Genomic DNA, 14,527 nt, shown 5'->3' with positions numbered 1-14,527 from the left:
ATCATTCATTCATTTCATATACATCACCATACATCGTCATATTAGGTAAATTTGTATGATTGAAATGATTATATTTATTATCAATTATTTGTATTACCCATAGTTACTTGAGTACTAAAACTTGAATCGTTGGAATTAATGTAATGTGAATGAATATATTATAACATGTATGTATATAAATGTGCAACGAATTACAATTCGAAATATAAAATTTGCCGTCACAATTTGACGGCGACCAATTGCAATCGTTCAGAGGAACGCGAACTGAACTGAGCTGAACAAAAGCGTTACTTTCTGATGACTTTTTCATACAAATTAAATAAAATATCACAACATTTTAAATATTATAACGTATGAAACATTAATCGTATATATACGTATGAACTTATCTGTTATGTATCTGTGCAAATACCGGTATTCTTCAAAACAGGTCGATATAGCACACTAAACATAGACTACAGACTAATAAATCGATTTCAGAATTCAGATACATCTCTATGTTCTTATCAAACTTCCACTTGCCATCGTGAGAAGCGGTGTAGTGAGAAAATATAGAAATGGCTTCCTTGTGTAGACAAATTGTCCGCGGAAATGCTCTCAAAAGTGTGCTATTTTCGTCTGCTCGACGGGGATACGCAGATAAAAGTAAGAAAGTAACTTATTTTGTGTGTAAAATATATGGCCTTAGCTGTCAGAAATAAGTTACGTAATGTCAAAGATATTTGTATTTCATAAAGTTTCAGAATTCCTACAAAAATTAAGTTAATTTAACATTTTTGTATGTTAAAATAATGTTTATTTATATGCTATCATTTTTATTATACTGAAAATTAAATATAATATTATTGCGCAAATTTATTTTAATCGGTGCCATGGCATTCTGTTTTCATTTATTATTTATGAAATACATATAATGCAAAATGAAGTCCCATACTTTCGTCATACTACATCTTTAACTAACCTTTCTGATACAGTAACTTCAAAAATAAATAACAAAACTTCATCATATTTAAGGTTATCTTTTTTCGTTTTACCTTATCTAGTCAAGTAATACTAGTTAATTACATTTTCCACCCAAATTGATTATAGTATATTGTTTGGGTTTATTACAGTATAAACTCATTGTCCATTGTATATCCATTTTATAAAAGAATAATTGTAAATAGCAAGTTATAAAAAAGATGTTGTCTAAAGATACAATTATCTTCTAACAATAATTACTTCTTGTCGAGTGTGGGATCAAACACAGGATATATGTGTTAATTGTTTGTGAGACTTGACTTGATAAGTGTACTTTAGTGAGGAAAACACTTGTTGTTTAAAATCACAATTTCAGTAATAAACATCATCTGTCTATTTAACATTTGCTTATATAGACAGGAAAGAGATAGCCTTAAGTGCAAAAATGTATGTATATCATGCTAAACAATCTGAGGCATAGAGGCAGAATATATAACTTAAAAATTAAACACATTTTATTATATTTACAGTGATGGTAGACCCTATGGAACATGCTACTGGATTAGAAAAAAGAGAATTGTTAGCTCTTCAGTCTGGCAATGATGATCCTTTTAACATGAAGGTACTGAAGAAGGCTGCTGGTACTCGTGACAACCCTACACTTGTTCCTTCCTGCTTTGATGCTCGTATTGTTGGATGCATATGTAAGTAAACAATAATATCAAAATAATCTTTCCAAATAGTTTAAATTAGTGACATAGAGTATGTGAGACAATAATGATATACAAGAAGCTGAATGACGTTAAAAAAAGGCTTCAATAACATGAATTTAGGTATAGGTGTTATATTCTACATCACTTCATTCTTTTATAAGGAAAACATTATGTATAATCATATTTCACAATTCACCGTAATATGCTACTATTTAAAAAGAGTTAAGACTACAAGTTTTCATTTCACATTATCAAGTCTCACTATGCTATTATATTTATGCCAAAGATGTGTTACTATATAAAAACAATTACAAAAACAAAATTTTTTTTTAATGAAAACAATGATTTTTCTTTATTACAGGTGAAGAACACTCTACTAGTATCAATTGGCTTTGGGTGCATAAGGTGATTTCTCTCATCATCATATCATATCATCTCTAATCATAATTTTTTCTACTAAGCATATTAATAGTAGACTTTCTATTAAGACAGACACTGTTTGTTGATGTTTTATGACCATGGTTTTCTTAAATATCATCAATCATTGTATGCAATAGAAAAATTGTACATAATGAAAAAATATATTGATGCACAGATCTGACTACCTCATGGTTCAGAATGATAGTTTACTGATTTAGCTTTTCTTAATGTTTAATAATAATATGATGCATGTCACGCTATTTAACAGTATTTTTTTACAGGAACATCCCCGCCGCTGTGAGTGTGGTCACTGGTACAAATTGATCGAAAAAACACCTCTGTAAATTCAATTTTTAGTTCCAATCTGTAGTGTTTATTAATTGCAATAAATGTACGCATCGATCGGCGCACATAATCGTTCTGCGATTTTATAAAGTGTCAATTAGATCCGATACTGAACAGAATCAAAGAAATCATTAAATATGTAAGCATAAATATCAGTGTTTCATTCGGTACCTACTGTGTTGTTATGGTTGTTTAATTGTATGTAGTTATTAAAGTATTATTACTATAATTCGCCTTTTATTTAGTTTAAGTGAAACTGCGCTATGTATGAAAACTGATAAGGCATATTTTTTACAAACTATCAAATTGAAATATTTGCCAGATTTTAAATGCCGCTATAATGAGATTAAGGGTCAATACACTCTAAAGGATATTATTATTTTAACGAGTTACAGTTGCAAAATAAAACATAAGTTTGTTATATGTGATGATAAGCTGATAACAATTATTGTCAATTATTATTGTAAATATTACTAAAAACTTATAGACTGATAAAGACGTCATAATAGTATAATAAGTTATCTGGGAGAATTGAGACTCGGTACTACAGTGCTTATTACACTATGCGATATTCAGACTGACTTAGTTAAGTGCTTATTACACTATGCGATATTCAGACTGTCTGAGTAAGACTGTCTTAAAATCTAATTAGCAAGCTCGCTATTACACTGGACTGAATACCGCATGCTAACTCGACATTTTACTCATTTGCAAAGCGTACGTAGTCGGTGACGGATGTCGCCATGTGACTTAAGAAACTACCTTAGAGTAGGAGTTGCCGAGTTTGAATGACTATTAAAATGTAATATTAGTAATTTATATTATTATATGTAATTTAATAGATACTCCATACATTTAATATGGCAATAAAAATGGCATGTCTCGGTACAAATCAAGAACAGAACCAGGCTGGCACACTTTAGTATGTTGTCATTAGAGAATCGCAGAAAATTAATTAAATTTATTGACACATCGTTTGCAGCTAAGATATTCTATAATAAGATTGATTGTCCGAACCTTCTTTCTAAATTTAAGAGTCATGTTTGTTTTTACCAATGTATCAGTGTGTCGAGCGTTGGCTAACTTTATCTATAAAAAATAAAAAACATTCCAAAGTACATTCGGTCGGTCTAATTAGACAGGCTAACTGGCTAACTCTTATTACACTAAAAGGCTTATTACACCACGCGATATTCAGACAGTCTTATTAAGATTCAGCCTAGTGTAATAAGAGTTAGCCAGTTAGCCTGTCTAATTAGACCGACCGAATGGGTTCGGCGGTGCTTACTGGCTTACTTGCTGAATATCGTGTAGTGTAATAAGACTTAGCACGCTAAATCATTCAGTCAGCGCGCGGCAGTCGCAGAGCAAAGACGTTTGTACATGTTTGTTTTCTGTGGCCGCGTGCACCATGGCGTGTTCGCAAGAAAAAAAAGTACTTTGGAATGTTTTTTATTTTTTATAGATAAAGTTAGCCAACGCTCGACACACTGATACATTGGTAAAAACAAACATGACTCTTAAATTTAGAAAGAAGGTTCGGACAATCAATCTTATTATAGAATATCTTAGCTGCAAACGATGTGTCAATAAATTTAATTAATTTTCTGCGATTCTCTAATGACAACATACTAAAGTGTGCCAGCCTGGTTCTGTTCTTGATTTGTACCGAGACATGCCATTTTTATTGCCATATTGAATGTATGGAGTATCTATTAAATTACATATAGTAATATAAATTACTAATATAACATTTTAATAGTCATTCAAACTCGGCAACTCCTACTCTAAGGTAGTTTCTTAAGTCACATAGCGACATCCGTCACCGACTACGTACGCTGTGCAAATGAGTAAAAATGAGTTAGCATGCGGTATTCAGTCCAGTGTAATAGCGAGCTTGCTAATTAGATTTTAAGACAGTCTTACTAAGCCAGTCTGAATATCGCATAGTGTAATAAGCACTTAAGCTGAATCTTAATAAGACTGTCTGAATATCGCGTGGTGTAATAAGCCTTTATGTAGTCTGTGACATCTTTATTAGGCTACGTAATTTTCATACATTGACACTTTGTTTTGTAAGAATTGGATTATATTTTGTAAATTTGTTTTTTTATTAGTTTTATAAACAAGCTGAACCATAAAACAATTTTGTTAATGTGCAACTAAACTAAGGATTTAAACAAAAATGTCCAGTAAGTATAATGTTTAATTTATTTTAATTCTCGCGGTGCAGGCTCTCAATAAAGGTTTCAATATGAAACTTTGGACGTGAATTAAAAAGTAATATGAATATTTAAGGCTTAAAAATAAATCCCGTTAGCTTCAGTCTTGTATTTTTGAAAAGAAAGTCATCCAATAAAGATTTATTATTTACTTTCAGATACTTCACAATTAAATGATGTATTCAGAATATACATAGCAGATGGTTTTACCGAGGACTGTGAGGATTTAATACAGCGTTGCTTAAAATTAGATGTATTAAATTTCCAAACATTCTGCACTGTATGGAAAGAAATGCATTTTCCAAGCTTGTATCAGTATGTATAATTTAAATAAGTTTTGAGATTTAAAGACATTACTGTATAAAATAGTTTTATGTCTAATCACTTTACGACAATGTTTTATTTATTATATTATAATATTTCAGGTAAAATAGGTAAATAATAGACGCACATTAAAATATTCAATTGTGTTTTGAATTGAATATTTTAATAGGCAGAGTTAAAATTAAAAGGAAGTTTCGATTATATACAACCAACAATTTTATTTTTAGGAGATTTATTATAGAAAGGACTTTTATTGTTGGGGTAGCCTAGTTTTTATAAGTCTAAAAATTCTTTTTTTATCATCTTTATTAAAAAAAAACAACTATGAATATACTAGTATATTTATTAACAGCAAAGTTTACATTATTTGTAGTAATAAGAACTATATTATGGTTGGTGGACTCAGTTTCCACACTTAGATGCTTATTAGTATATTGGCTTAATGACCAATTTTTATAGAATTATAAAATTTTGATATCTAACGCTGGACGCTTTGAATGAGATTCCTAAACCTTGTAGCATTTTTGCTTTTAATCTTACCTACATGTAGAATGTTTGCTCAGGGAGCTAACTTCATGTGCGGAAATTGCAGAGCTCTCCGAAGAATTGATCATTGTTGCTAAGAGTTTTATGGTACGAGACACAGGAAATTACAAGGTAAAATATATATTATTTTACTTTTTGAATTAGGTCTAGATGTAATGTTAAATCTTCTAAATGTTAATATCCCTGAGGTCATAGTTTGAACCCGGCTTACAAATCCATTAGTGCAAAGTGGTTTGATTGTTTTGTCTAAATAACCATTTTATAAGCTCTTAGAATTACAATTCAAGAACCTGTGTGTTCAGCTTTCAAGTTACAAGCAGTTTTCCACATGGTTGCTGATGAAACTTTAATTATGACCTAAATTGAAGCTGTAAGGGATGGTGCATGTTAATCGCAATACGTTATCAAAGGAAATGTAACTAAATAATGTATTGGATTACTGAGTATGCTTTTTAATTTTCTGTGGAGAATGTACACCTTAAACCACATACGAAATTCTTTTTTGTGTGCATGAAATGTAAACCTAAGAAACATTTGTTATATTAATTAATTACTCATATTGTCATTGCTATTTGATAATGATATATATAAATGATTAAATAAATAAAATAAATAAATAATTCAAACTACAATTTAAAAAGTATTATATACTGTTAATAATTTATTCAACAAAAATAACATAAATATTTTCAGGAATCTGTGATAAGCCTCTTCATAGTATATGCGTTGGTAACACAACAGCCTTTTGCCAATTTTGCATATTTACCTATATGTCCTGAGGATGTACCGGAAATAAAGCGGTTGGAAGATGCAATACGACGTTACAGGTACTCCAAAAATGGATTTTACAACTCAATTAGATTAAACATAAAAAGTATTACTATTTTAAAGTTGTATCATTATTGGTTTTGTTTTTTATATAGAACAGGGGGTAAACGGGCAGAAGGCTCATCTGATATTAAGTGATACCGCCGCCCATGGACACTCAATGCCAGAGGACTCGAAGAGACTCGAAAGAATTATATTATTAGGGCTTATAATACAAGCGTGACGAAATGGGTCGTATGAAAATGGTCACGTGATCAACTGAGAGCCAATGTCATTCCTAGACAAATTCGTTTGGCGATAGTTAGCGTGTCGTAAAGGGATTTTGTCTAGGGCCATAACTACGGCTAGGCTGTTTAGCCTTCGTATATTAACAATTTGACCATAACGCAGTGACGCTTACAGGTTCAACGATGCGTTACTTATTCTTGGTCGAGTGTTGGTTAAGCACTCAAGGTATACAGCTGTGGAGCGTGAAAGAGGTTTTGATATCCCCCTAATGAAATATTTTAATGGTAAGTCATTAAAAATCTGCCATACCGATCATGATTTATTTTTACTTGGAAGTTAAAGAATGATTTCTTCGTGTCTTCTCCATCTACACGACACTGGCGAAGAACCTTGTGCCAATTTGGCACAAATTAAAGCCATTTAAAAAAAAAAGGTTGAAAAATTGCTTCCCGAGTCGTTTATGCTCTCAGCAGGACGTGTACGTAATATTTTTGATTAAAAAATATAATAATAGAAAATTAAAATATATTACGATATACTTCTATAATCAATACTAATATAGGTAAAGAGTATGTGTGACCGTGCATTTCTCAGCAACTGCTGTTACATAACTATAAATTAAAATTAAAAAAATAATTAATATTTTAGTTACTTTATTATTTAAAAAAAAAGGTGCGTGCTTAGTAATAATTTACAATAAAGTTTAACTTTTGACATGTGTACTTTGTACGCACGCACTTTTTTTAATGCAATTTTCTTTTAGGCACAGTGGTCATGAAGAATAAAAATATAGGTACAACGGGAATTTTCAGCGATCAAAATGAAGAGACTGATCTGTTAATGGAATTGGGTACGATTGCCAGGAAATACACGCAATCCAGAGATCGATTGAATAGTGAGTACGATTGAGATCTTGTATGATGTAGAAGAAAAAAAAAATTGCGTTACAACCTTCTTAGGTTATAACCTCTGTATTCGTTTCATGTTGATTTATCAATTTTTTTTATTTTTTTTTTATTCATTTGTTGCTCCAACAAAGTAGTCACAGTACATGCATGTTACACAAGCCTAGTGTTACCCCAATTATACGCGCATACAACATTCTGATTATATGAAGCTTATACTCTAAAAAATAATTAAATAAATTAAGCAAAGATTAAAAGCATCAAAAAATAATTGAATATAACTAATGAAATCCTAATTACTAATTAGTTGGGCCGCTAAGTTTTTGATAATTTGAAAGAAAAAGGATAAGAGTCGCACGCCGAAGTCAATATCTGTGGTTTAAAATATGAAGAATAGTCATATACCTACATTTTATTAGTAAAATTAAATTTTTTTTTAGGTAGTATAAATGCTGGTCTGAAATACGTTAATCCTGATTTGCCTTCTCAACTCTCGACGTCGTTTAAGAGACTGGTCAAAGGCTATTATGATAATGATGGTAAGCATACATTTTATACAGGTGTGGAAAATGATTATAATATTTAAAAAAATATAATTTACTATAATTATGTTTTTCAGAGGCTAAAGACAGGTCTGATACAGTGTCTGAAATAAAACAACGAGCAATGACAAATGCGCCTGATCAACTTCATCATCTGATGACATCACAGAAAGGGTATTGTCCAATTTCGGAAAATATTAAATTTCAACATTATTACTTATATATGTATATATAAATAACTACCCTATACATTTGATATTTCATCTGTTCTAGTAGTAAAAACATTGGTGTATGTAAAGGTTTACGGAATTTTACATCATTAAATTGAATTATTATCACAAATTATCATTATTTTGTGTAATACAAAGAATTATTTTATTGAAAATTACAATTTTGACGTGATTAACGTCTTATAAATCGATGAACTCCGGCTCTACGCACGACAAACCATCGCATCGTCATCGGACGATGGAGTAGAAAAGAGATAAATGCATCACATAATACTATGTATATGTCGCAGTAAAGTAGTTAAATCAGAAAGCTCATTGAATCTCTAGACAGTTAATTAAAGATTTATATTCAATCAAAAATTAAAAAACAAACGAAAACGTTTAACTATATGTCTGACCGAAAGCCAGCGTGTTGATTAAAAATTTAAAACAAAATGGCGGTCACGACAACAGCTGATTCAAAAACGTTGGTTGGTTGTGACTGACATACAACACTTTGATTGGTCAATATATATAGCAATACTTATGTATAAATTTTCAGGAATGAAAATCCTCCATCAAAAACTACTGCAAATAAATCTCCTCAAAAGACATCTGCACCAATAAGCATCAATAAATCAATATCATCTGCATCATTCTTCTCCCGATTGCATAATTATAAAGTGGAAAAATTTGGAAAAAGAACAACTGCTTTGTTAAATAAAATGGAAAAAGAAGAGATGGAATCGCTTCAACGTGATCTGAGTCTTAAAGAAATTGAAAATTACGCGATTGACACTGAAAGTACAGAGGATAATACAAAAGAGAAAAATAGAAAACGAAAAAATAAAGATATTAGTGAAGTACCTGACAAAGTATCAAAAACAATTAAAAATACCATTCCGGGAAAGGCAAAAAGAAAGCCTAAAGGTAAAATGTCAAGTAACGAAATGACAAATAAAAAAATTAAAGGTGTGATACCAGCGATAGTTCATTCTATAAATGGCGAAACAGAATGCGAAATAGAAGTCATAGATTATGCTTTAGATTCAAGTATACCAGTTCACGAAGTAATTAGTGACTTTATTAAATCTGCGGAATGAATATGTATTTATCAGCTGTTATGTATTGATGAAAATATATAAATAATTTATATTATGTTGTTTTATTTCTTTCCCTTTTGCTGTCTCTATGGAATTGGGTAGCAACTAGCAACGGAGCTTACGTTTTTTGTTTTACAACACTACGATCCCCTTCATACTCAATATGAAAGAATTTTTTGTGAATAAATATAATGATGTATACAAAAAAAGGAATTAGATTACTTCGTAATATAACTCCCATCGCGTTTTTTTCCCGCACATATTAGCTATTATTTGGTTACCATTTTTTTTTAAATGTGTGGTATTCGGGAACTGCTGCGGTAAAGCTATTGTATAACATTTTTATCAACTTATGCGATCATAATTATTTATGCAGTATTTTTTTTATTATACAGACTAACACGTCTTATATCGTCAGAGTTGCGAATACGCAGTATGCTTTCTGTCCCACTCTAACGCATTTGCGTTACGTGACCGATCACGCAAGACTGATGTGACGCAGTATGCGTTCTGTCCCGCTCTTTAAAGCCTATATTACATCGTATGTTAGGTTTTTATTTTCGTTATGGAATTTGAATGATTGAAGTCCCATAGCCCCCTTATGAAGCAGGCTTTTTTCTGTGGTCATCGGTGTCTTTATACGATTAGGACGTACGAGTCAGTTTCCGGAACATTACGGTATTAAAGAATCTTTTAATGTATGTTCATTCCTCCTTCAAGTCGCAGGCAGAATAGCTCGCAGAGGCAAATTAGTCGTGATATATGTGCATCAATAATAAAAAATCAAACTATTTAGAAGTTCACACTTTTATTTATACATATTAAAACAATTAAATAGTTTATAAAAATTCGTCGAAATGAGGCAATTACAACTAAATATAAACAAATTATCATAAGTCAATGTACTAAAATACTTTGGAAGGGCTAATTAGGCATATTTAGATAACGCTATTTTCAAAAAGTTTAAATTGTTTAGTCTATTATTTATGGATCATAATATTTCCATTTATTATACAGAAGTTTGAGTTAGTTGAAGTTTGTAAACGTTATTTAACAATTTAAATGCGCAGATGCTATAAGCGTACACTTAACTAAAAAAAAGTTATTTTAATTTTGTTTCGAAGATCGAATTTTAGAATTCCAAAAGTCAAGGAAAATATAAAACAAAACAAACATATTACTTTGAATTCTATTGAAATAAAAATACGTATTTATTACTTCGCGTTACAATGCATTTTAACTTGCACAGAAATTTTAATTATTGCTATCTGGCTTATTATAATACAAAAAAGAACCACACAACTAGTTCCTACAAGAAAACAGCTATAAAACTAGACTATCACAATTATTAACATTTGTCATCTACCATAAATTTGCACAGATGCAACACATGACAGATGAACGATCACTATTCTTAGTCTTTAACAGTTATTATATTTGAGTATTCTTGTTATTTTAATTTTCTACATGCCCAATGATTACAATACTGGATATTATTTCAAATAGCTTGCAATTTTATATAATTTACTAATATTACTCAGTCCGTTAAAATACATGTTTTATCTAAAACTTCTAACCAACGAAAAATATTTTACTGCAACATAAACAGAAGATGCAGAATTAAGTGGCCATAACGAATTCTGTCACATTTTTAATATATCCATTATTTGTTGCCAATAATATGTCCATGGTAATGGGAGTCTTTCTATGCAGGAAACAAAGCAAATATATCTTGAGGTTGTATTAGGAATGTGTAAATACTGAGAAAATCAACCAAATGCAGTTTATCTATTTTCATTCCAATAAAATCACCAGAATGAACGAGAAAAAATATCAGACTTTATAATAAATACTTAAATAAACAATTAAATACTTACCTACTTCAAAATTATGAAAAAGAAATACAAAAAAAAAAACATAACACATTGACAGATAAAACTTTATGTAAGTCAAGCAAGAGAAGTCGTTTGTTTGCGTTTCCCAATAGGGATAAATTAATATCATCATCATCAAGCTAGAGAAGTTTTAAGGGCAAAATAGGTAAAAGATTTACGTTTAGCTACCTTATTATAAATGTTCTTAATTTCTTTCAATTATCGCTAATTCGTCGTCCTCTCCAGACGTATTCGTTTTCGCGTCAGCAATGGCCTCTGAGGAGGCATTACTCGATTCGTGGGATCTTGGACTAACACTGCTCTTCCTGATGTATAACACATTTGAATCTAACTTATTATGATCATTATATGGTATACCATAAATACTCCCATCTGATATTCTATTGAGTTTGTGAATTTGCTCTCTCAATTCACAAATTTGGCTATATAATTTTTTATTTTCTCTTAATATTGCTATGTTTTCAGTTTCTAATAATTCACGTTTGCTCCACTGTATAGTATTTTCTGATTTTAGCCTTTCCAGCTCCATTTTAAGTTCAGCAATTTTCTCTTCCTGAACCTGTTTTGCAGCTACTTCATCCTGTAGTTCGTTTTGTAGCCTCTCAATTTCACTATGACTAGAATCAGTTGAACCTAAAGTTCTATCACTATGTGCTAACTCCATTTTGGCACTGTGTAACTCGGCTGACAAGGTTTCAATCTTTGATAGTAAAAACGATTTTTGATCTTTTTCAGTTTGTAGATGCTTGAAGGTTTCATCCAAACGTATTCTCATCTCACCTAATTTATTTGCAAGGACATTATCAACATTTGAGAATTTATGAGAATCTAGAGAAGCTCTTTGTTTGGCTGATTCATTTGGACTTGTAATACCAGATTTTTTTCTTAACTCCACACCATCTTCTGTTGATAAGTCACATGAAACGATTCTCCGTTCCCCAAGACTAAGTAATTTTTCATTATCCAATTTCAAGACTTGTAATTGCTGTTCTAAATCACTTTTATCTGTTTTTATTAAATTTAATTCTTTAGTAAGTATGTCTACTTTTGTTTTTAATTGTTTTGTTTCCTCTCGAGCTTTGTTTCGCTCATTACGTACTTTACTCCATTTCTCTCTCCAATTGGCTGTGCAATCAGACCACCAGCGCATTGTTTTCTCCATTTGTGTTGCTCTTGCTCGAGCTTCATCTAATTCTCGCTGATACAGTGCTTCCTTCGCTTCCCAGTCAGTATTAGTATATCTCATAGAACTTTCATGATCCCTGCTTCGTCGGTGACTTCCTCCATGTGAACTCTGAGCCATTGTGATGAATTCTGTATGAAAATAAAAGTACATTTTTTTTATAAATAATAAAAATACCAATAATAAAAATATTGAAGGCATCAAAAAGTATTAATTTAAAATTTCAGAAAAATGGCATGTCCACCAAAAACTCCTGATCCATGTGCTCAGATCTGTCCACCACCACCTCCAAGACCACCATGCCATCCTAAGCCTGTAATGCGTGGACTTCATTGGGCACAAACTCAAGCAACTATTTTTCAAGCATTATTTTTTAGCTGTTGTGCTGGAGCATGTGTTTACTTCTTCTTAGGGAGACCAAGACGTGCCGCGTATAAAGAATATTACGCGTAAGTTATATTTTAATAAAACATATTACTACTTGTGGAAAATAAGCTTTAACTATAGATTCTGCAAAAATTTATTTTAAGCTAAATGTTTCAACCCAGTCATAGTACAATTAATAGTTAGATAACTTAATAAATTGTGAAATTGTTAAAGAAAAGAAAGGAATGCACAGTGTTCTGAAAGAATGGCAATCTCTTTTGCTCTGAATTTGCTCATAAAAACAAATCTGATAAAATTTTAGAAATACTTGAGAAAGATCTTACCTCGATTTTGGAATCAAATTCCCTTCGTTTTCAAATAAAGTAATATGTTTTGTTTTCTCTCGACTCGATTGTAGTTTACTGCAATGTTTGCGATGATATGGTGAAAAGAAAATATAGCGAAAGAGATAAAACGTAAATTTCCTTTTCTCGAAATTGCTACTTTCTACACACTGAAATGCATTATTCATTCAGCAAATAAAAAAATCCTGTACATATTAAGTAATAACCAATATCCATTTAGATTTTAGATAAATTTGGATTTTGATATATTTGGAGTTTGCTTTTCAACCTGACATTTGACATAACTCTTTTAGGATTTTCACAAATGATGAAATTACTTAAAAAGAAAAAAATATATTATTTTTAGTCGGAATATATAAAGATAAATCATATTATATTAAAAACTTAATACGTATACTCTTGTAAGAGTATTTTGTATTCATCGAAAAATTTTCACTGACAAGCGAAAATCGTGTATTAATTTCATACTAAATCTGTGGTCAATCAGATTTACTATTAGCGGGAGAGCCAACGTCCATACTATTAGCGGGTTAGGTTTGCCAAAAATATTTTAAGCTCCTTAACGTATGTTAGGCTATTAAAAGTATGTATGTACCTACCGCTGTAAAAGTATTACCGCGAAGCATACCCTAAAATTCAGTGCTCATAAAAGTTGACTTTACAAATATTCTGTTAAATAAAATAAAAATGTTGAAAAAGTAAATATATTTTATTAACTATATATTTCATTATGCTTTAGGAGAGGAGAGTTTGAAGATTGGGCAGATGAAATGGCAAGAAAGGGTTTATTTCAAGCTGTTCCAAAGGAAATTTTAAAGGATAATGTACCAGAAAAATAATTTATTTAATTTGGTTTACCTATAAAAATAAATGTATTTTTTTAATTGTCTTTTTAACTGTGAAAAGTATGTTGGATTGATTCACAAGACCGACTCTAAAACTGTGGCAATTACATATATTGGTTATAATGATTCTCTATTAATAATAACAAAATATTAAAATTAATTCAATTATAAACCCTCAACTCATATAACGGAAGTGAATCGTGTCACACGTTTTATTTATCAGCCAGTAACAAAACGCTTATATGTTACAAAAACTCAAAGATTATTCTAAGGACCAATCCTGTGAAGCCTTCATTGGAGCATGAATGTGATAAACAGAACATTGTGTAAGCGTCTGATAAATAAAACTTTTATTACAGAAATAATACTAACATGAACTGGACAACGTTAATAAATAATTATAGGTACAAATAAAAATTAATTTTTAATTTATAAAATCTAGTGAAACATTATTTCATTACTAAATTTTTTTGTGATTATTGAAGTAATTATGAACCTGACGTCCTTACAACGTTTGTGTCTATGTTT

General features: G+C 30.6%; 3 protein-coding genes across 4 annotated transcripts; 2 read left to right on the top strand and 1 right to left on the bottom strand.

The window, feature by feature from the left end:
• Nucleotides 1-486: 486 nt before the first annotated feature.
• LOC110996805 (cytochrome c oxidase subunit 5B, mitochondrial) lies at nucleotides 487-2,588 on the top strand. The gene is made up of 4 exons (XM_022264651.2): nucleotides 487-645; nucleotides 1,491-1,664; nucleotides 2,035-2,078; nucleotides 2,375-2,588. The coding sequence occupies exons 1-4, from the start codon at nucleotides 558-560 to the stop codon at nucleotides 2,435-2,437; spliced, it is 369 nt and encodes a 122-aa protein (XP_022120343.1). The 5' UTR covers nucleotides 487-557; the 3' UTR covers nucleotides 2,438-2,588.
• A 1,902-nt stretch (nucleotides 2,589-4,490) lies between these two features.
• On the top strand, nucleotides 4,491-9,397 carry LOC110996813. Of its 2 annotated transcripts, none has more exons than XM_022264667.2 (9): nucleotides 4,491-4,630; nucleotides 4,819-4,975; nucleotides 5,577-5,641; nucleotides 6,224-6,357; nucleotides 6,761-6,870; nucleotides 7,350-7,481; nucleotides 7,932-8,030; nucleotides 8,111-8,207; nucleotides 8,805-9,397. In XM_022264667.2, exons 3-9 carry the CDS (start codon nucleotides 5,615-5,617, stop codon nucleotides 9,343-9,345), a joined length of 1,140 nt encoding a protein of 379 aa, XP_022120359.2. In that variant the 5' UTR covers nucleotides 4,491-4,630; nucleotides 4,819-4,975; nucleotides 5,577-5,614; the 3' UTR covers nucleotides 9,346-9,397. The 2 variants fall into 2 exon arrangements, with proteins under 2 accessions (XP_022120359.2, XP_022120358.2); XM_022264666.2 differs by having other exon boundaries at nucleotides 5,548-5,641.
• A 1,951-nt stretch (nucleotides 9,398-11,348) lies between these two features.
• Nucleotides 11,349-13,393, bottom strand: LOC110996810 (coiled-coil domain-containing protein 102A). The gene is made up of 2 exons (XM_022264660.2): nucleotides 13,134-13,393; nucleotides 11,349-12,554 (listed from the first exon to the last, which is right to left on the bottom strand). Exon 2 carries the CDS (start codon nucleotides 12,541-12,543, stop codon nucleotides 11,425-11,427), a length of 1,119 nt encoding a protein of 372 aa, XP_022120352.1. The 5' UTR covers nucleotides 12,544-12,554; nucleotides 13,134-13,393; the 3' UTR covers nucleotides 11,349-11,424.
• Between the last annotated feature and the right edge of the window lie 1,134 nt (nucleotides 13,394-14,527).

The sequence above is a fragment of the Pieris rapae genome, chromosome 5, assembly GCF_905147795.1.
Source record: "Pieris rapae chromosome 5, ilPieRapa1.1, whole genome shotgun sequence".
Taxonomy (NCBI): domain Eukaryota; kingdom Metazoa; phylum Arthropoda; class Insecta; order Lepidoptera; family Pieridae; genus Pieris; species Pieris rapae.
Note: the sequence above shows the minus strand (reverse complement) of the source record. Positions and strands in the feature narration are given on the sequence as shown.